This window comes from Molossus molossus, unplaced genomic scaffold (assembly GCF_014108415.1).
Source record: "Molossus molossus isolate mMolMol1 unplaced genomic scaffold, mMolMol1.p scaffold_m16_p_21, whole genome shotgun sequence".
NCBI classification, from domain to species: Eukaryota; Metazoa; Chordata; class Mammalia; order Chiroptera; family Molossidae; genus Molossus; species Molossus molossus.
The window spans coordinates 15,769,119-15,789,895 of record NW_023425357.1 but is presented as its reverse complement, the minus strand read 5'-3'; the positions used below and the strand labels follow the sequence as shown (position 1 = coordinate 15,789,895).

Genomic DNA, 20,777 nt, shown 5'->3' with positions numbered 1-20,777 from the left:
ACATTTCATATAATACTGGTTTTGTGGTGGTGAACTCCTTTAGCTTTTTCTTGTCTGAGAGGCTCTTTGTCAGTCATTTGATTCTAAATGATAGTTTTGCTGGGTAGAGTAATTTTGGTTGGAGGTCCTTGCTTTTCATCACTTTGAATATTTCTTGCCACTTCCTTCTGGCCTTCAAAGTTTCTGTTGAGAAATCAACTGACAATCTTATGAGAGCTACCTTGTAGGTAACTAACTGCTTTTCTCTTGCTGCTTTTAAGATTCTCCCTTTGTCTTTAATGTTTGGCATTTTAATTATGATGTGTCTTGGTGTGGGTCTCTTTGGGTTCATCTCGTTTGGGACTCTCTGAACTTCTTGGACTTGTATGTCTATTTTCTTTATCAGGTTAGGGAAGTTTTCTGTCACTATTTTTCAAATATGTCTTCAATTTTCTTACTCTAGCTTTTCTTCTTCTGACACTCCCATGATGCAAATGTTGGTACACTCAAAGTTGTCCCAGAGGCTCCTTATACTATCTTCATTTTTTTGGATTCCTTTTTCTTCTTGCTATTCTGATTGGGTGTTTTTTGTTTCCTTATATTTCAAATTGCTGACTTGATTCTCAGCTTCATTTACTCTACTATTGAGTCTCTTTAAATTATTCTTCATTTCAGTTAGTGTATCCTTCATTTCTGACTGATTCTTTTTTATGGTTCCTATGTCCTTTTTCATGTTGTTGAAGTTCTCACTAAATTCCTTGAGCATCCTTATAACCATTGTTTTGAACTCTGTATCTGTTAGTTTGCTTGCTTCTATTTCATTTAGTTCTTTTTCTGGAGATTTCTCATGTTCTTTCATATGAGACCTGTTCCTTTGTCTCCACATTTGGCTGTTTCCCTAAATTTGTTTCTATGTATTAGGTAGAGCTGCTATATTTCCTAGTCTTGGTAGAGTGGCCTTGTGTAGTAGGTGTCCTGTAGGGCCCAGTGGCACAACCTCTCCAGTCACTCAAGCTGGGTGCTCCAGGTACACCTCTGTGTGAGCTGTGTGCACTGTCCTGTTGTAGTTGAGAATTGATTGCTGTTGACATCACTGGGAGGAACTGACCCCCAGGCCAATCAGCTGCAAGGACTGGCTGTGACTACAATGGAGAAGCTGCTGTGCAGGAGCTGATCCTATGAAACAGGACTTGCTTCAGTGGGGCTTTGGTGCTTGCCGAGTCTGCCCTGTGAGTGTGTCACTCATGGAGGTGGTAGGGTTGTAATCTGGCATGGTCTGAAGCTGTCCATCAGGTGCACTGGCTCTGGGGCCTCCTAGGAGATGCAAGGTCAGCCATTGCATGCTTGCCTGAGGCAACCCAGCATGAGCTACAGAGTGACCTGCAGGTGGCTAGTACTTGTGCTGGGCTTGGAGATGCCCAGGAGAAGCCAAGCTGCAAACCAAGGCTGGCTGTTGCTAGTGCTGGGCCTGAGGCCACTTAGCAAGATGTACAGGGCATGCCAAGACCAGATGCTGCTTGTTTGTAATTTGTGAACCTTTGAGAGATTTTAGGAAAGTCTGCAGCATGAGCCAAGACAGGCAGTTTGTGTGGAAAAGCCAGTGAAAACAGCTTGGATAGGCCTGTAAGATGGGTGGGGTAGGGTCTCAGGGTATCATCAGGGTGAGCTGAACAGTGTGAATCAGGTTCATGGAGACTGACATATGGCACTTGCCTGCTGGCTCTGGCTTGCTGGCTCTGTTGGGGGTGGGTCTCAGAAAAGGAACAACAGCCTCTGCCAGCACTTTTATCTGGCAGAAAGTTGCCCCTCCAGTTCTCACCCTGATGCCAGACAGTTCAATTCCTCTCCATATGTCCCTGGTGCCTTTTGAGCTGTTGCCCAGTGCTGGAGCTCAGAGGGAGTGATTCCAAGTAAGTCCATGTGAGGGCCCTTTAAGGGGAACTGCCTGGGACTCCAGAAGCAACTGTCTCACTCAGCCACACTCCCTGCTGGTTTTTACAGCTAGAAAATATGGGAACTTGTCTTCCTGGCACTGGAACCCTAGTGGGGCTGGGACCCTTCACTCCTCAGGGCAGACCTCCGCAGCAGAGATATTCCTGATCTTTATCTGCCAGACAACCGGGTGTGAGACCAGCCCGGTCTATGTCTCTGCCCCTCCTACCAGTCTAGCTGTGGCTTCTTTAAATCCCTAGTTGTAGGACCTCAATTCAGCTAGATTTCAGGTGGTTCTGAATGATTGTTCTTTAGTTTAGTTATAATTTTGATGTGGTTATGGAAGGATTTGAGTCTCAATTTATTTTAAACAAATAAATATTTTTCAGATTTCCCCCTTCCCAAACTCTTTCCTAAACTTCTTCTTAGTTCTGAAATTTAAAATAATTATTGCGCAGGCTTGATCTTCCTTCAGTCACCCATTTCACAAATGTTTACTGAATGCGTACCATATGCTGGCCATTATTCTAATCACAGAAGTGAACAGGTTAGACAAAGCCTCTGCCCTCCTTGATCCTACCTTCTAGTGGAAAAGACAGATAAAACATATATATAGCCCCAGCTGGTGTTTGCTCAGTGGTTAGAGCATTGGCCATGTACCGAAGGGTCGATTGCAGATTTGATTCCCTGTCAAGGGCATGTATAGCAACAACAATCTTAAGAAAGAAGAATAAAATTGGAGGAATCATGCTACCAGAAATCAAACTATGCTACAAGGCCATAGTAATCAAAACAGCATGGCACTGGCATAAAAACAGACATATAGATCAATGGAACAGAATAAGAACCCAGAAATAAACCCATGCCTTTATAGTCAAATAATATTTGACAGAAGGGGCAAAAACCTACAATGGGCTAAAGATAGTTTATTCGATAAATCGTGTTAGGATTATTGAACAGATATGTGCAAAAAAATAAAACTAGACCACCTTCTTACACTGCACACAAGAATAAACTCAAGATGGATTAAAGACTTACAAGTTAGATTTGAAACCATACAAATCCTAGAAGAAAACATAGGCAGTAAAATCTCAGACATTCTTGTAGCAATATTTTTTTTCTCGTATATCTCCTCGGACTAGGGAAACAAAAGAAAAATAAACAAATAGGACTACATCAAAAGCTTTAGCACAGCAAAGAAAACCATCAACAAAATGAAAGACAACTCACTGAATGAGAGAACATATTTGCCAATGGTACATCTAATAAGAGCTTAATTTCCAAAATTTATGAAGAACTTATATAACTCAACACTAAGAAAACAAACAATCCAATTAAAAAATGAGCAAAGGCCCTGGCCGGTTTTCTCAATGGTTAGAGCCCAGAGGTCGTGGGGGAGGCAAACAATCAATGTCTGTCTCTCTAACATCAGTGTTTGTCTTTTTCTCTCTCCCTTTTTTCCACTCTCTCTAAAAATAAATGAAAAAAAAAATATCCTTGCCCTGGCCGGTTTGGCTCAGTGGTTAGAGCGTCCGCCCGCGGTCTGGAGACCTGGGTTCGGTTCCCGCTAAGAGCACGTACCTCGGTTGCAGTTTGTCCCCGGTCCTGGTTGGGTTGTGCGGGTGGCAGCCACTCGATGTGTCCCTTTCACATCGATGTTTCCCTCTCTCTCTCTTCCTCTCTCTCCCTCCCACTCTGTCTGTACAAAAAATGGAAAAAATGTCCTCGGATGAGGATAAAAATATATATATATATCCTTGAGTGAGGATTAACCAAAAAAATAAGGGCAAAGAACTTGAATAGACACTTCTCCAAAGAGGACATACAGATGGCCAATAGACATATGAAAAGGTGCTCAACATCACTAATCTTTATTTATTTATTTATTTTTTATTTTTTTTATCCTCACCCGAGGACATTTTTCCATATTTTGTTCAGATAGAGTGGGAGGGGGAGAGGGAGAGAGAGAGAGAGAGAAACATTGACATGAAAGGGACACATCGAGTGGTTGCCACCCACACAACCCAACCAGGGCCGGGACAAGCTGCAACTGAGGTACGTGCCCTTAGCGGGAACCGAACCCGGGTCTCTCCGGACCGCAGGCCGACGCTCTAACCGCTGAGCCAAACCGGCCAGGGCGACATCACTAATCTTTAGAGAAATGCAAATTAAAATCACAAGGAGAACCGGGCCAGTGTGGCTCAGTGGATTGAGCATTGTGCCATGGCCTGAGAGGTCCTTCTTCATTCCTGGTCAGGGCACGATGCCCTAGTGGGGGGTGTGCAGGAGGCAGACCGTTGATGTTTTTCTCTCACATCCATGTTTCTATCTCTCTCTTAAAAAATCAATATATACATGCTTTAAAAAAAAAAAAGAAATTATGTGAAAGTTGGGGAGGGATGTTGAAATTTCATAGAAAGTGCCCAGGGGAGATGTCACTGCAAAGGGACCCTTGCAGTGAAGCCCTAAAGGAGGTGGAGGGTCATGTGGCCACCTTCCCTAAGGGTGTCCCAGCAGAGGGAGTAGTAAGGGCAATGGGCCTGAAGTGAGGGTTTGAGAGGCACATTCCAGGGAACAAGGGAGGCCAGGATGACTGAGTCAGGGGAGGTCAGAGAGGGAGCAGACCACAGGTAAGTATTTTGGTTTCTGCTGGGACGGGGAGCCACAGAAAGGTTTTGAGCAGAGGTACAGGTACCTACTTGAATTTTAACATGAAAACAAACTATCCTGATTATTCAACCGGCTAGCCAGAGTGGGCAGTTTGCGACCTCCAGAGAATCTAGTAGGAAGCGCAGCGTTCCCAGGACGCACTGCCCCTATCCACCATCGTGGGGCAGCAGAACGGCGCTGAGCGCCCGCGTTCTGGTGGCCTCCGCCCTCCCCGTCTAGCGCGCAGGTTGGTCCAGTCCTGGGGAATATTAGCCGAAAACCGTCTTTAGTCCTGCGCCTCCGCTGGGCCCCTTTAATAGCCAGGGTCTCCCGAGGCATGACCTAGGGCAAGGGATGCCTGGGGGCCAAACCAAAAAATGGGAATGAAGGGAGGTGGAGAAAACTTCGGAAGTAGAATTCCAACTTTTCCTGGGCCTGATTCCCCTTGAGCTTCCCAAAGGGGGCAGAGCATGTTTTCCAGAAACTTAACTTGGTTGTTTTATTTTAAAGGCATCTAAGTGAAAGACAAGGCTGTGGCAGGGGAAGTCAGTTGGTTAGGGCATCCTCCCCGTTTGCCAAGGTTTCAGTTTGATCCCGTCGGGACACAAATAAGAATCAACCAAAGAATGCATAAATAAGTGGAACAATAAACCCATGTTATTTATTTCTCTCTCTAAAGTCAATTTAAAAAAAATTAAGTGAAAGACACATGATTCCCACAGCGCCTCCTCCACTAGGACAGGAAGGTCCCCAAGATTAGTGGAGAAGCCAGGCGCTAGAGACAAGCCCCTCTCCGCCCCAAGCTCGGCTTGACTCGCCCCGCCCCCGGAGGGTGTATCTGGGCGGGCCCATCGCTGGCCTGGGAGAGGGGCGAGAGGGAACAGGTGAGCACGTATCCCGCCCCCCTCAACAGGTGAATCACCCCAGTTGAGTCTCAGTTCTCGTGAGTCACACTCTGCTCGGCTTGGCACCAGCAGGAGGCGTCCAGTCGGGATCCCAGCTCTATAGGCGCCCTCCCAGCGGGCTGGTCACTTGGTTCCGACCCTAGGGGCCGGAGCGCACCTGGGCCAGCCCACTTCCGGGCGGGGAGGTGGAGGAGCCCCTTCCGCCGCCCACCCCTTTGCCCAGCCCTCCGTTCTCGCCCTGTGTACCTGGGCCGGTCCATTCCCCAGAGCGCGCAGGGGGTGGAGTGACTGGGAGAACCACAGTGAGTCAAGCAGTTTCTCCCCGAAAGCTGGAAGCGTTCTTCATCCACGTTGTTTCCGCTTATTAAAATCCTAGAACAGGGCAGAGTGGGCTTGGAATAGGGACAAAGAACGGAACTGCGAAGGGGAGGAGCATGCACCCCTCCCTGCCTTGGTGCGCGCCGCGCCCCCTACCCTCGGAGTACCCAGCAGGGGACGCGAGGTCCAGAATAGCCGGGACCGCCGCGATGGCGCCCGTTGGCCGCCGGCTGACCGAGGTGCTGGGCTTCTACCCGGGCCCTCCGGGTTGGGGCGCGGCCGTCTTCGTGTGGCTCTTTCTCGGCACTTGGTGCACAGGTACGGAGAGCGGGGCCCCTGGTGCCGCGGAAGGGCGCGAGGGCATTACAGAAGGGGATGGATGAAGTTCGACACCGCGGAGGAGGCAGGAGAGTGGGGGGAGGGGATCGGAAAGACCAGGACCTGCCGACCCACAGGGTCTCGGGAGATCCCTCGTGTGCCAGTGTGAGGGGAATTCCTTCATTCGCTGGAAGCGCTCACCCGCCCTTGTTCAGAGATAGCAGGAAGTGAAACTCCGGGATCGAAAACCCTGGAGCGGCCAGGAGAATAGAACTCTTTGTAGGGCAGGGCTGAAGGGACCACCTGATCACTAGGAAAGGCTGGGACATTTCTAAATCCTGGGGAAACGGGGATCGGGCACTCGAGGGCTAGATCAGACACATCCTGGAGGGAGAGATCAAGAAACAGTGCCCAGGCCCCCGGTGGGTGTGGGATTGGGGACTCCCCACCCATGTCCCTTAGACTCCAAAGTATCAGTGTGTAAGGGTCTGATGGGATGGACTTCTGAACTTGGTTTGAAACCATCTTCTGCTGGAAGCTTTCACTGGATCAGATGTTTGTTTGGGTGAGGGGTGGGGGAGTTTTATCTTTCTGCGATCACTTTTGGCGTGTTTATTTGAGATGGCTTTGAGTAGGGTGAGGTGGGACGCTGATGGAGACATTGTGGGGCTTTGATTACTCCATGACAAAGCAGTTCAAACAGTTCCAAAAGGAACCCTCCAATCCACAAAAGTGGGGGTAATTTGAAACAATGGTGGTGGTTTTTGAAGTGTGGCCTCCAGCACTGTGGTGTGGCCATTCAGGCTTGCCTGTGTAAGTCCACAGAGAGGAGCCCCTTCTGTGAGAAAATGGCCAAGGGGAGAGGGGGCTGGGGTGGTTCAGAGGACACACTCTGGGAAGAGAGTTGGACAGGATGTTCCAAGAAATCTGGCTGTCTGACCTTGCACCTGCAACTTCGGCCCTGTGGGTCTATAAAATGGGCATGATTATCAGAGCTGCCTCACCAGTCCTGGGGATTAAGGAACAATGTGAGCCAGGCTCTCTGAAAAACCATATACTTGTAAGTGTCAAGTTGGTGACAAGTGATGTTGCTCATTTCTGCTGAAGCACTTTCCAGAGTTTATAGTGGTCCCTACCGACTCTTCTCTTGCCCTCAGCTCCTACCAGTGCCATCCAGGTGACTGTGTCAGACCCCTACCACGTGGTGATCCTCTTCCAGCCGGTGACCCTGCCCTGCACCTACCAATTGACCACGACACCCACGGCACCCATTGTGATCTGGAAGTACAAGTCTTTCTGCCGGGACCGCGTCGCTGATGCCTTTTCTCCAGCCAGTGTTGACAACCAACTCAATGCCCAGCTGGCGGCTGGTAACCCGGGTTATAACCCCTATGTGGAGTGCCAGGACAGCGTGCGCACCGTCAGGGTTGTGGCCACCAAGCAGGGCAATGCTGTGACCCTGGGAGACTACTACCAGGGCCGGAGGATCACCATAACAGGAAGTATGTCGGGTGGGGCAAGGGAGAAGGCAAGGGATGATGGGGTTGCAGACAGCTTGTTCAGGCTCCTTGTCTGCCACCTGGAAGCTCCTCTGTGCCAGTGTCTGAAATGACTGACAGAAAGACGATCCTTCTGTCCATCCATCCATTCCTTTATTTAACAGCAAAGATTTATTGAGCACCTAACACATACCAGGTGTTGTTTGAGGCCCTGGCAATACAGCAGTAAAGAAAGTGATCAAATCCTTTCCCTCGTGGAGCTTGCAACCCAGTGAAGGAGATAAGATAACATATATCTTCTTGGAAATGAAGAAGAGCGGGGAATGGAGAGAGAGGCAGGCGTTCTAGAATACTAATACTACCAACAGTATTAAGTAAAATTTCTGTAACCACGTACAAAGGACCTCCTGTGTGCCAGGCTCTAGTCCAGGTTAAGTGGCTTAACTCATTTAGACCACACAGTAATTGTGTGAGTAAATTCTGTCATTGTCATTTTACAGAGGCCCAGAGAGGCAAAATGACTTGTGTAGGGTCACACAGCTGGCAACAGCTGGGATTCTAGACCAGCCACTTTGGGTCTAGTCTATAAGCTGGTAACTCCTTTGCTTAGCCAGGGTGGGGTGAGAGATTTTAATGGAGAAAGTCTGTGATTTGCCAGGCGCTTTACACACACTCCCACTGAGTCCTCATGTCCACACGTTCCACTTGAAAACAGGCACAGAGAGGTTAAGAAGTAGGTCGTCCAGGTGCACAGAGCTGGAGCTGGGATGTGAACCCAGGCAGCCCTGAGAGCCCTTGTTCATAACCTCAGTGAGGAAGTTGTTCATTCATTTATCCATTCAGTTGGTATTTACCGAGCATTATCTAAGTGCTAGGCATTGGGGATGGAGTGGTGATCAGGACGTCTGATATACCTGCCCTCAAGGAGGTGACAGGCTGATGGGGGAGGTAGGCAGTAAACAGAAAGAGTCAGAGAATGTTAGAGAGCACTAAGTGCTACAGACGAACAGACCTGGGTGATGTGCCGAATGGAGTGACTCGGGTATGCACCTCAAGACCTCTGCAAAGCTCTGCGGAGGGACTGGGACCGGGTCCTCAAGAATCCAGCAGGCAGAGAGGAAGGTGATGGGCACCACTTCATGGATTTATCCTTTCACTGTCTTAAACGAGATTAGGGCTTCAATCTTGGGCATGGGGGTAGAGGGGCAAAAGGAGGGTCCCTTTGCAGACCCCAAGAGACCAGGGCCTGGGCACACCCCTTCCTCACTCTGTCTAGACCATGGATGAAACACTGAGCCTGACAGTCCTCTTTCGAGGAGGAACCAGACCGACCTGCCCTGAATTCCCACGGGCAGCTCAGCTGTTCTTGAGGACAAAGGGCTTCTTTAGGGGCCAACCTGTCCTGGCCCCTCCCCCATATCCCAGGGACCTCTCCTGCCTGGACCAGCCTTGGCTGACTGGCAGCCCTAGGACAGCCCAGGTGTTAAGAGGGCCCTTGGAGACTGGCCAAAGAGCCCCTCTGAGTCCAGGGCTGCAGAGTGACCCTCGGGCCGCAGCGGGGGCAGATTCTTCATGCTCCGGGGGCCTCCCAGGCCCAGGTCTTCCAAGCTGCCTTGATCTGGGCCTGCTTTGATACCAGATGTGAGCATCCATTGTATGGACGTCCTCTCAGGAAACCCAGTAGCCATGGGGGCTTCCTCCCTTTCAGCCCAGAGAGTGGGGAAAAGTGGACTTCCCAGGGGTGTTCCGCCGTCTCCAGTGTCAGGTTTGAAGTGAAAGTAGTTCTGGGCAAACTGAAATGGTGCTTCACCCTGAGTCCCTCAGCTGGGTGGGGCCCGTACCCCTTCCTTTCCTCCCTGCTTTGGGTGACGGGTGTCTGGATAGGAGTCCTGTTTCTACCTCCTCAGGCTATTTGGGGTCCATGTGCTCACCCCCCCCAACTCAGTAACACGACCAGAGAGCCCATGGGATCCCCGAGATTGTGAGGGCCGCCTCTGCAGTGTGAGGATACGGAACCGGAGGCCCAGCTTCTGTTTCCAACCGGGTACTTGTATCTGCTCCCTGAACCCGACACAGGTAGGGCCACGCCCAGCCCATGTGTCAGGACCAGACCCAGGACAGACTGGGAGCAGGGTGTGCCCTGCAGGAAGGAGGTGGGCCCAGGCCTTAGAATTCATCAAAAGAAGCTGGAAATCCATATTTTTCCTGGGTTTTGGAAACATCATGCAGGCCAAACAAAACACATTGAGGCCTGGGTCCGGGCCCCGGGAGCCCAGATTTCAGTTCCTGGCCCGTAAACTCTCGCTCTGGCAGCGGTTCCTGCTCACCTCTCGCCCTTGGGCAGGGGCCTGCCCTTGAACTCTGGTTTTGGACAGGAGTGCTCAGAGTCTGGTTTAAAGATAGGGTGGGAAAGCGATGGTGTTCTGGAGAGTTCAGAGGGTTTGGGAGAATGTAGTTAAGAGTTTGATGAGGATTCCTTGAAAGAATACGTGCAAAGGGACCCAGCACACGGTAAGAACTCAGTAATTGGTGGCTAGACATGTGACCATGGAGAGGCGTCGTGCCCCCCACTGCTTCATTTCACCCGACTACTTTAACTTGCCCAACCCCCACGTCTACACTGGCACTTTCTGTCTGCCCTCCCTGATTGTTTTTCTCTATCGATACTGCTTACCACAACCTGATGTGCCATATATGTACATGTTCTACTTGTCTTTCCTAGTCAAGGTCTGTTCTGTGGGCAGGGGTTTATATCTGTGGTCATAGCAGTGCTTCTCAAAGTTAGTCTTAGGGCCCCTAGACTCCTTTTTTCTTAATTTTTTTTAAAAAAATTGATTTCAGAGAGAGGAAGGGAGAGGGAGAGAGAGAGAGAAACATTAATGAGAGATAAACATCAATCGGCTGCCTCCTGCATGCAACCCAGGCATGTGCTCCGACGGGGAATGATGCTCAACCACTGAGCCACACCTGCTGGGCTGGGCCTCTACACTCTTAATTACTGAGGTCCTCAAAGTACTTTGTTTATATAGCTAGCAAACAGAAGTTTCTAGAAATATTTTAGCCCTGACCAGTTTTGCTCAGTGGTTAGAGTGTTGGCCCACAGAACAGAGAGTCCTGGGTTCAGTTCCCGCTAAGGGCACATACCTCGGTTGCAGTTTTTCCCTGGCCCCTATTGGGGTCGTGTGGGTGGCAGCCAGTTGATGTGTCTCTCTCACATTGATGTTTCTCTCTCTCTCCCTCCCTCTCTCCCTCCCGCTCTATCTGAAGATAAGTGCAAAAAAATGTCCTCAGGTGAGGATAATAATAATAATATTTTAAGTGACAGTGATAAACTCTTTATAGGTTAGTATGGATAACATACTTTTATTTATTTATTTTTAAATCCTCACACGAGGACATTTTTTCCATATTTTGTTCAGATAGAGTGGGAGGGAGAGAGAGAGAAACATCGACGTGAAAGGGACACATCGAGTGGCTGCCACCCGCACGACCAACCAGGGCCGGGGACAAACTGCAACCGAAGTACGTGCCCTTTAGCGGGAACCGAACCCGGGTCTCTCTGTACCGCAGTCCGACGCTCTATCCGGCCAGGGCTGGATAACATACTTTTAATGAAAATGTTACCATATTTTCCAAAACAAAACAAAAAACTTTAATGAAAACTACACTGTTGCCATATCCTTTTTTTTTTTTTTTTTTTTAAATCCTCACCCAAGGATATTTTTCCATTGATTTGCAGATAGAGTGAGAGAGAGGGAGAGAGAAAAAAGAGAGACATGCCGATTGGTTGCCTCCCGATTGAACCACGACCGAGGTGCGTGCCCTTGACTGGAATTGAACCCGCGGCTCTTTGATCCACAGCCTGTCGCTCTAACTGCTGAGCCAAACCGGTCAGGGCTCATTGCTTTATCTTTTTGCTCATCTCCTTGAAGTCCAGCTGAGTAGAAATTGTGACAGTACATGTCATGTAGCCTCTGGAAAACTCCACAGTACCTTCAGAGATTAAGTGAAAAGATAAATAACATCTTAGTATTATGCAAGTAATTTTGATCTCTGAGATCCTCTGAAGAGGTTTTGGGGAACCCCAGGATCCACGGATTGCACTTTGGTAACTGTTGCTCCTGAGTACACTTGCCTCAGAACATAGGATGCTTTCAGTAGTATGTGAATATTGACAGTATCAAGGGCCTATTTGAATAAAGCCACATGTCTAGAATGCTGAACAGACTACAAAAGCTAAGGGAGGTCAATGAGAGGAGGGAAGGGGTTCATTTCTGGGTCCTGGCCAGGCCCTGGGGACTCAGCAGTCACTGAGACTGACCAGGTTCTGCTTGCATGGAGCCCACATTCTCCTGGGTAGGATCAGGGGTGTCAGCCCTTAAACCGGCTGATGTAATTTAGCAGTGGGGTGGGGACCATCGCGCAGGATGGAACCAGCCCTGTGAGGGTCTGAGAACCCAGTGCCAGGCAGAAGTATTAGCGCGAGCGCGAGTCGAGGCAGGTGTGGGCCCAGCGTGTTGGGGCTCAGTGAGGAGGCCAGAGTGTCCAGGGGCTAGTGAGTGGGGGTGAGTGGCGGGGACGAGGCTGGTGTAACTGGTAGGTAGCCAGATCATGCCAAGGGCCTTGTGGCAGCCAGGTAAGGCTTTTGGAGTGGTGGAGGTAGACATTGTTGAAAGGAGGGTTTTTCTGTGGATGTGAGATCTTCCAAAGGAGGAAGGCTCCGGTTCTTTCATTTCTTTGGCAATTGGCTGATGCTCTGGTGGGTGCCAGGTGCTGCAGACCGGGGCAACTCGGGTGCTGCCCTCGGCTGTCATGGAGAAGGGCAGTGGGTACATGGGGCACGGCGGTAGGCAGGTCAGCAGGGGCCGGAGGGCCAGAGCTTCTGGGGAGAAACTGGTGGCTCTGGGGGTGTTCCCATCTTCTGTCCTTCATGGGCCTCAGGCGGAGTTGCCCACTGGGTCCCACCCTGTCCCACCCTGGCTGGAGGGATTTCACTAATTAGGGGCTGGGGAATAGAGAGGAAACAGACTTTCATTACTGGTGTAATTAACAGGCTCCCTGCCTGGGGCAGCTTCAGACCTGAGCGTCCCCAAGCCCTGCGCCTGACCTGGACAGTGGGGCTGATGACGAGTGGATGGGTTAGGGAGCTGGGACGGTCCGGCTTTCTTCTTCGCACATGCGCGCGCGCCCCCCTTTCTCGTGCCTGCGCATACCCGTACTCTTGGAACCTGAGCTACTTACCCCTGCCTCTTTGCCCTGGACCCACACCCTGGGCTACAGCCGGCTCCCTGGTAGTCCATGTTGGGGGAGGTGACTTTTGCTTTGAGAGGTGGTTACAGAAAATGGTTATAAGTCTGAAGTGCTGGCTCTGGAGTCAAGACCACAGATGAGCTGGACATTGGGCGGGTCTGGTCATCTCATCCATAAACCAGGAAAGGTAACACTGCCCACCTCGCAGATTATTGAAATACTCCAAGTCAGATGTTTAATACAGAGCCTACGAGCGAGCCCTGCCTGGTGTGGATTATTTCACTGCCACGCAGTGCATCTGAGCCCTGTTCCCTTGCCCCCTCCCCTGACGTCCCCAAGGGGGTAGCCTTCAGCCTCTGCAGTGGCTTCACACTCTTCCCGTACAGATGCTGACCTGACCTTTGACCAGACGGCCTGGGGGGACAGTGGTGTGTATTACTGCTCTGTGGTCTCGGCCCAGGACCTCCAGGGGAACAACGAAGCCTATGCGGAGCTCATCGTCCTGGGTGAGTGGGCTGGGCCCTGAGGGCCTGGGGGGGGACAGGGGGCCTCTTCTCTCACTTCTGTGGTGCGTTCCAGCTTACTCTCTGGGCTCTGTCGCCTGCTTTGCTCCCCCTCACCTACCAGTCACTTGGGCTTATCTGTACCCTGCACCCCAGGCAGCGACTCCTCCCCCCACCTTTCAAGTTAAGCCAAAACCAAACTAAGAGTGGAGAGAATTGGGAACGCGACCTCCTCTCGTCTCATTTCTTAAGAATTCAGAAATGTTTAGAGATGATTGGCTGTGAGTGAGGGGGGTTGATGGTGTATATAATTGAGAGGGAGCTGGACCCACCTTTTGTCACATCTCCAGGGTTACATCTGACCCCATAGGCCCTGACCAGAGCACAGGGACCTGGCCCTTTGCCATGCTGGGATGGTGTTTGTGGCTTAATACAGTGAGTGTTCCTTTCAGGCCAGGGACAGGGTAGGGTAGCCACCAGCAGCCCCTGTCTGGCCATGAGGTCCCCCTGCCATATGTGGAGGAATGTGGCCATTAGCCAGATGCTCCAGTCTCAGCCAACACATACAGCCTCGTGTGACGTGCTGTATGTGAGATGCTACCGGGCCATACACTGCCATCATTGCACGCATGATGCCAGGAAACGCATGTGTGAGTAAGCACACATGATGGGCATGCTCCAGGGCGCTCAGATCCACCTGTGGGCAGCAGAATGCATGCCCCAGTGACAGAGCACCTCTGCGTGTCCTTTGGTAAAATGCAGTCTGCATTGGCCGTTTTCAAAATGCAGTCTCAGGACTTCCTTATGTTCTGACAAAGTACCGAGGAGCTCAAAAGAGTTTTTAACTTTTTTGTGGGTTCTATCAATAGTTGGTTAACATCGAAGGAATTGAAACCAGAAACCTTTTATTTTTTTAAATTCCTCACCTGAGGGTATTTTTCAACTTATTATCAGATAGAGTGGGAAGGAGGGAGAGAGAGAGAAACATTGACGTGATAGACACATTGACTGGTTGCCTCCTGCACGACCCGACCAAGGCCGGGGACAAACTGCAGCCGAGGTACATGCCCTTGACCGGAATCGAACCTGCGACTCATTGGTCTGCGGGCCGATACTCTAACCGCTGAGCCAAACCGGCCAGGGCGGAACCAGAAACGTTTTAAAGCAGGGTAACCAAGGACACAATTCATCACCATCAAAGCGATGATCTACGTCATCGCATGTCACAGAGCCTCTGGAAAGCTCCACTGTACACACATGACAGAACAAGAGTGAAAAAGGCAAACAATGGCTTAGTGTCATTGTGAACATTAGTCTGGGGACAGGACCACACTTTGAGAACTGCTGGTGTAGACGGTGGAAGCCCCTCGATGGGGCACGTGGCACGGAGTGCATGAGCTCTGGGTAGAGGTGTCGGTGGAGGGCTGGGTGTGCGGATGTCCCTGCGGTATGCTTGTGGGTGCACAGCGACCATGGCGCCCAAGGGAAGGCACCAGCCAGGCTATGACTTCAGGGGCTGCAGGCACTTTTGCCTTCATGGGCCTCTTCCTCTGCACTAAAAAAGAAATATATATATATATATATATGTATATGTATATGTATATAAAATATATATATTTTTTATGATTACCTTGCTATAAAGACAACTTGTTATTGTATATTTGGTATTACTATATTTTTTCTCCTGAGTGTAAAACATTTTCAAGGGCCCTAGGACACTGTGCCTACTACGCCTGGTGACACGGGACTGTCCTTATCACATGGGATGCAACCCTTTGGGGCAGTAGGAAAGACTCAGTGCTCAACCTGAGGTCTCACCTTCAGAACCCACGGGACATGTACTGGGACCCTTCTGGACAATAGAATCCCGAGGCATGAGAGAGGGTCACTTACCTGATGGAAGCCTTCTGGAAAATAGCACCCATGTGGGTGGGGGATGGGGTGGAGGGCAGGAACCATGGGCTCTGACCCTCCTAGGCCACCAGCCCGTCCTCTGATGTAGGGCGGACCTCCGCCCTGATAAGCCTGGAGCTGGGCTTCTAGGGAGGGGCAGCCTGGGCTGGCCCTTGCCAGCATAATATGTCTCTCTTTTGTCCCTCCAGGCAGGACCTCGGGGGTGGCTGAGCTCTTACCTGGTTTTCAGGCGGGGCCCATGGAAGGTACGGGGGTGGAGCCCCCCCACACCACTTACGTCTTCTAAGTTTTCTCTCCCACCCTAAATACCGCTCGCTGTGGACCCTCACTAACCTTGTCTGACTCCAACTCCTGGCATCTAGTGACCTGGCCCTGGGCCTTGGGTGGGCAGGGATGGCTGAGCATGGGCCTGGGTGCAGGCAGGAGGCTCCTGTGACTGGTACCTGTCGTCCTCTCCTGGGGTTTGTTGGGCAGCTTGCTCTCTAGCCCTCTCTGAGGCTACAGCCTGTCTGCTCTGGCCAGGTCACCTCTCCTCTTCTGCCTTGTCCCGATGCGCCCTGGGGGGTTCCTTTGGGACTGGCCTGGGTTGTAGAGGAGTAGGCATCCCTCTGCTGCTGCGCCCCAGCTTCTGGCGTGGAGACTCCAGCCGGGGCTGCAGCTCCCCCGACGAGCTTCGCAAGTAGCTTCGCCCCACCCGGCTCTGCACTGCCCTCCTGTGCCTGTGTCCCTGTTCCCGCCCGGCCTCCTGGCTCAGGGCCTGTTCCCATCTCTCTGCAGACTGGCTCTTCGTGGTGGTTGTCTGCCTGGCTGTCTTCCTTGTCTTCCTCCTCCTGGGCATCTGCTGGTGTCAGTGCTGCCCACACACCTGCTGCTGTTACGTCAGGTGCCCCTGCTGCCCGGACAAGTGCTGCTGCCCGGAGGCTTGTAAGTGCCCCTCGAGTGCTCACCCCCCTCAATGACCCTGGGTCCTGGGGGGAGGTGCCACTGGTGGAGGTTAGGAAGTGAGCGTTTTGGGAGAAAGTGGGCCAAGGAGGACCAGTGGGTCTAGATTTTTATTTACGTACGTCAACTTTTAATTTATTTTGAATCTTCGTTTTTCTTTTTGAAAGTATAATCTATACAGATGGTAAAAAAAAAAAAAAATTTACATAGTACAAAACAGTCACTAGAAAGTAAATCTCCCTTTAAAAACAAAACCTTATGTGAAAAAGGTAAAACACCAAACAAGGTTTATAGCATCAGATAATTTAAACAAATTTGAAAACCTCTCCACACAAGCACTTGGATTTCACAAGGATACTATGTTTAAAGACATGCCTGGCCCATCAGAGCAGAGCCTGAGGGCTGGGGAAGGAAACAGGAGAGGGGAGAGGAGGAAGAAAGTGAGTCTCCCCGCCCCCGCTGCCCCACTTCCCTCTGCAGGGACTGTCCGGGTAGACAAGCACTCTGTTGTTTTGAAATTTTCATCAACTTTGACGTGGACGTTTATGTGGGCCGATTTCTTGCATTCACACGTACGTGACACCTAGTCTCTTGCACTGAAAACTGGCCATGAAAGTATGCTTCTCTGCTCGTCAGTCAGTCAACACTTCCACCTTTTCCTTTATTGTGGTCAAGTTCACCATGTCTTTCGTTGATGAACAGATGACCTTGACAGCTAGAAACAAGTCACTACAAGTGCGGAGCACTTAGAACATGAGACCAAAAGAGGGACAGACCTGCTCCTCAGGGCACCTGGCCATTTCTAGGCCAGTAGAGAGCAGGTGATGGACAGAATGACCCAGGTACTCCAGATAGATGCATTGTATACTTACATTTCAAGCTTACACACATGCCATCATTCTAGTGTACTGCAGTCCGAGCTACGTTAATAGTTGAATCGCAAGCGATTTTTGCAAGATGGACGTTTGAGGCCTGGCTTGCCTCCTTACCTGTTTGGAAGCCCAGTGAATCCCCCATGTCATTCTGTCTCCTCTTCTCCAAAATGGGGCTGTGGCAGAGGCCTCTGTGCAGGGTGAACGTGGGACACTGGTGTGTCCGGCATTTAGCGCACGGTTGGGTCTACATGAGGTGTCCCATACCCACTAGCCATTGGACATTGCTGCCTTTAGCATCGGCCATGACCCGGGGCCAGAGAGCAAATCAGAGCCCTGCCGCCCACACCTCGGACAAGCAGTGATCCCTCTCCAAGCCTGTTCTCCCACCTCATGGGGTGTCATGAGCATTAAGGGGAGACTGAGTGCCCAGGGCTGTGGCTCCATGTGTGCTGGCTAATTCTGTGGTCATTGAGCTCAGTGGTGGGCAAACTGGTTCCTCAAAATATCACTCCCCTGGAAAAAGTCCACTGCCCTCGGGCCTGTGCTAGCTGTGGTTGTTGTCATGTTGAGTAGAGAGCTTCTGGTTCGGGCAGTGTATCTTCATCCATTTCACAGGTGGGAAGGGACCCTCAAGGGCTATAACTAAATTTGCAGTTACCCCACAAATTAGGCTGGGGCTGTGGCCAAGACTGCAAATTCCTTCTGAGTCTGTTACCACAAACTGAGGCCCCATTAATGCCCTACCAGAGGCTGTGGTACTCCACAATCCTAGTGACGGCCACAGCCCTCCTGGGCCATCTGGAAGCAGCGGCTCCCTCAGCAGATCATTGAACAATCACTGAGCTACCGAGGGGCTTCTCCTGGGGGGACTACTGAGCCTTTTGCTTCCTGACTGAGTCCGCAGTGAAGGAACCTTTCTGAGCCTGTCCCCCCCCACCCCCGCTTTCCTGGTAGAGGCCCAGGGAAGCAGCAGCTTGCCTAGGCACAGTGACTTGGCTGCAAGCACAGCCACCGGAATGCAGCCTGTGGCCTGGTGAGGAAGGCAGCAAGATTTGCCCTTGAGCTGTCGTCTAGAACCGGGAGCGGGTGAAGGCAGAGTGAGTGGGTGCAGCCCAGGAGCTGGAAATAGTAGACACACTCCCTATGGTGTCTAGGTCTGGAAGACACCATGGGGAGGACCCAGCAGGCCTTATAGGGGAGCAGGTATAGGATTCTACCCCCTCCCACCAGATGATTCCTTTTCTAAAGCTGGGGCTCAGCTGCCAACAGGAATATTTCAGCCTGTGGGTCCAACACCTGGGCTTTACCTAAAGGCACACCTTTGCCCCCTGTTGCTCTATAAGAATGTAGGCCCCAGGTGGCCACATCTTCTGATAAGGTGGCTAGAGTTGGGATTTTTATGTAAAACCTCAACAAATGTTGGTAAACCATCACAATGTGAAACAAAACATTGGCCTGCCAGATTGGGGCTGCGGCCTGCCAGGGTATACCCCCATCCTCAGAGCTCTGAGGAATCACAGGAGGTGTGGACTCAATGAAGATGGACCTGCAGGAACCAGCCAAGTCCCCAGGGAAGCTCCCCAACTGAGGGGATGGGGAGAAGGTCCCTGCACTCGTCCTTCCGGACCTGTCATCACAGGCAAGGGCAGCATGGCTCTTTGCCACGGTCTCATGTTGTGTGTCCTACCAGTGTACGCTGCTGGCAAAGCAGCCACCTCAGGCGTCCCGAGCGTCTACGCCCCCAGCACCTACGCTTACCTTCCCCCTGCCAAGAGCCCACCCCCAACAACCATGATTCCTATGGGCACTGTCTACAACGGGTACGCTGGAGACTTCGACAAGAACAGCTCAGGTGAGGTCTGGGGGAGCCAGGAGCAACTGGGGCAGGGGTAGGCTGGGCATTTGGGCACTAAGGGGTGTGGGGCTGGAAGGAAGAGGGGACTGGGGGCAGGGGTGGGGGTTAGGAATGGAGGGCTTTGCTCCAGAGGTCAGCCAGTAACAATCAGTCTCCCCCAGTAGGTGGCCATAGCTCCCAGGTACCCCTACTTCGTGATACAGATAGCAGTGTGACCTCTGGTAAGAACCAAGTGTTACAAAGTTGGACATGCCTGGGGGGGGGGGGGGGCTGGGTCAGCACCCAAACTGATCACTTCTGTTTCCTGTCCCTAGAAGTCCGTAGTGGCTACAGGATACAGGCCAACCAGCAGGACGATTCCATGCGAGTCCTGTACTACATGGAGAAAGAACTGGCCAACTTCGACCCTTCTCGACCTGGCCCCCCCAGCAGCCGTGTAGAGAGGGGTGAGGAGCCTTGGGGTTTGAGGGGTTCCAGAGGGGGGGGGCGTGTCTCCCTGATGACTTGTCCCAGTGATGCTTGTTGTAATTCTTGGACATAGTACCTCCTTCCCTGCCATGGCCACAGTGAGAAGTGTATGGCCACTGCATGTCATCCCTTAACAGATGAGAAGCCTAGGGTCCTGTAGAGTGTGTGTGAGCCAAGTGGTAACGCTGCTGGACCTGGGAGCTCCTGGCATTAAGTCCTGACCTCCCAGCCGCCAGTGACACTTCCCTTCCCTACAGCCATGAGTGAAGTCACCTCCCTCCATGAAGACGACTGGAGAGCTCGGCCTTCTCGGGGCCCTGCCCTCACCCCAATCCAGGATGAGGAATGGGGTCACCACTCCCCTCGGAGTCCCAGGAGGTGGGAACGAGAGCCCTTCAGAGAACAGCCCAAGAGTGGCTGGGGGGCCGGACGGCCCCGGGCCCGCTCTGTGGATGCTCTGGATGACCTCGCTCGGCCAGGCTCTGCTGAATCCGGGAGGAGGTCTCCCCCAAGTAGTGGGAGGAGAGGCCGAGCTTATGCACCCCCCCGAAGCCGCAGCCGTGATGACCTCTATGACCATGAAGACCCAAGGGGCTTTCCACACTCCCAGGAACCCCGCTTCGATGACTTCAGGTCTAGAGACCGCCCTCATGCTGACCCTGGGTCCCGCTACCCACGCTCCCGGGATGCTCGGAGCGATAGCTCCAGGTCTGGGGACCCTCAATATGATGGGCGGCTTCTGGAAGAGGCCTTGAGGAAAAAGGGGCCAGTAGAGAGGAGATCTTACAGGGAGGAAGAGGACTACTACCCTCCAGCGCCTCCCCCTTACTCGGAGACCGACTCCCAGGCCTCCCGGGAGCGGAAGCTTAAGAAGGTGAGTGAACAACCTGCCCTGGCCTGAGCACCCTTCCCGGACCCTCCAGCCCTCCTGAACTCACACCCTGTTTTTCTTTCTCCTTTGCAGAACTTGGCCCTGAGTCGGGAAAGTTTAGTCGTCTGATTTCGTTTTGTATGTAGTTTTGTACTTTTTTAAAATTTGAGGAACTGTTGATGATATTCCTCTTTTAAGTCTAATAAAATATATGATCACAAAGCGTAATTGTGGAGGGAAGCGTTTGTTTTGCTGCGTGAGGTGGGGACCCCGGAGAGCTGACTTGTGTCAGCACGAGGCCGCGTGCCCCCTCCTCGGGGACCTGCCAGGGCCAGGAGAGGACCAGCTTCGCCTGCGCCCTCTTCCCTAGGCAGGGAGTACGTACCCTACACTGGCCCCGCCCCGCCCTGCGTGCGCGCCCCGGCCCCGCCCAGGCGTGCGCATGCGCCCCGTGCCTCCGCCTTCATGCACTTTAACCCAAGCGCCGGGAGCGCGCATG

The 20,777-nt window shown here is 51.8% G+C and overlaps 1 protein-coding gene across 3 annotated transcripts; it reads left to right on the top strand.

Moving 5' to 3' along the window:
- The first annotated feature begins 5,860 nt into the window (after positions 1-5,860).
- On the top strand, positions 5,861-20,418 carry LSR (lipolysis stimulated lipoprotein receptor). Of its 3 annotated transcripts, none has more exons than XM_036274658.1 (10): positions 5,861-6,101; positions 7,259-7,603; positions 13,237-13,356; positions 15,456-15,512; positions 16,045-16,191; positions 18,775-18,936; positions 19,101-19,160; positions 19,254-19,385; positions 19,665-20,281; positions 20,372-20,418. In XM_036274658.1, exons 1-10 carry the CDS (start codon positions 5,900-5,902, stop codon positions 20,405-20,407), a joined length of 1,878 nt encoding a protein of 625 aa, XP_036130551.1. In that variant the 5' UTR covers positions 5,861-5,899; the 3' UTR covers positions 20,408-20,418. The 3 variants fall into 3 exon arrangements, with proteins under 3 accessions (XP_036130551.1, XP_036130549.1, XP_036130550.1); XM_036274656.1 differs by having other exon boundaries at positions 5,992-6,101; positions 19,104-19,160; XM_036274657.1 differs by lacking the exon at positions 15,456-15,512 and having other exon boundaries at positions 5,992-6,101.
- Positions 20,419-20,777: the final 359 nt, after the last annotated feature.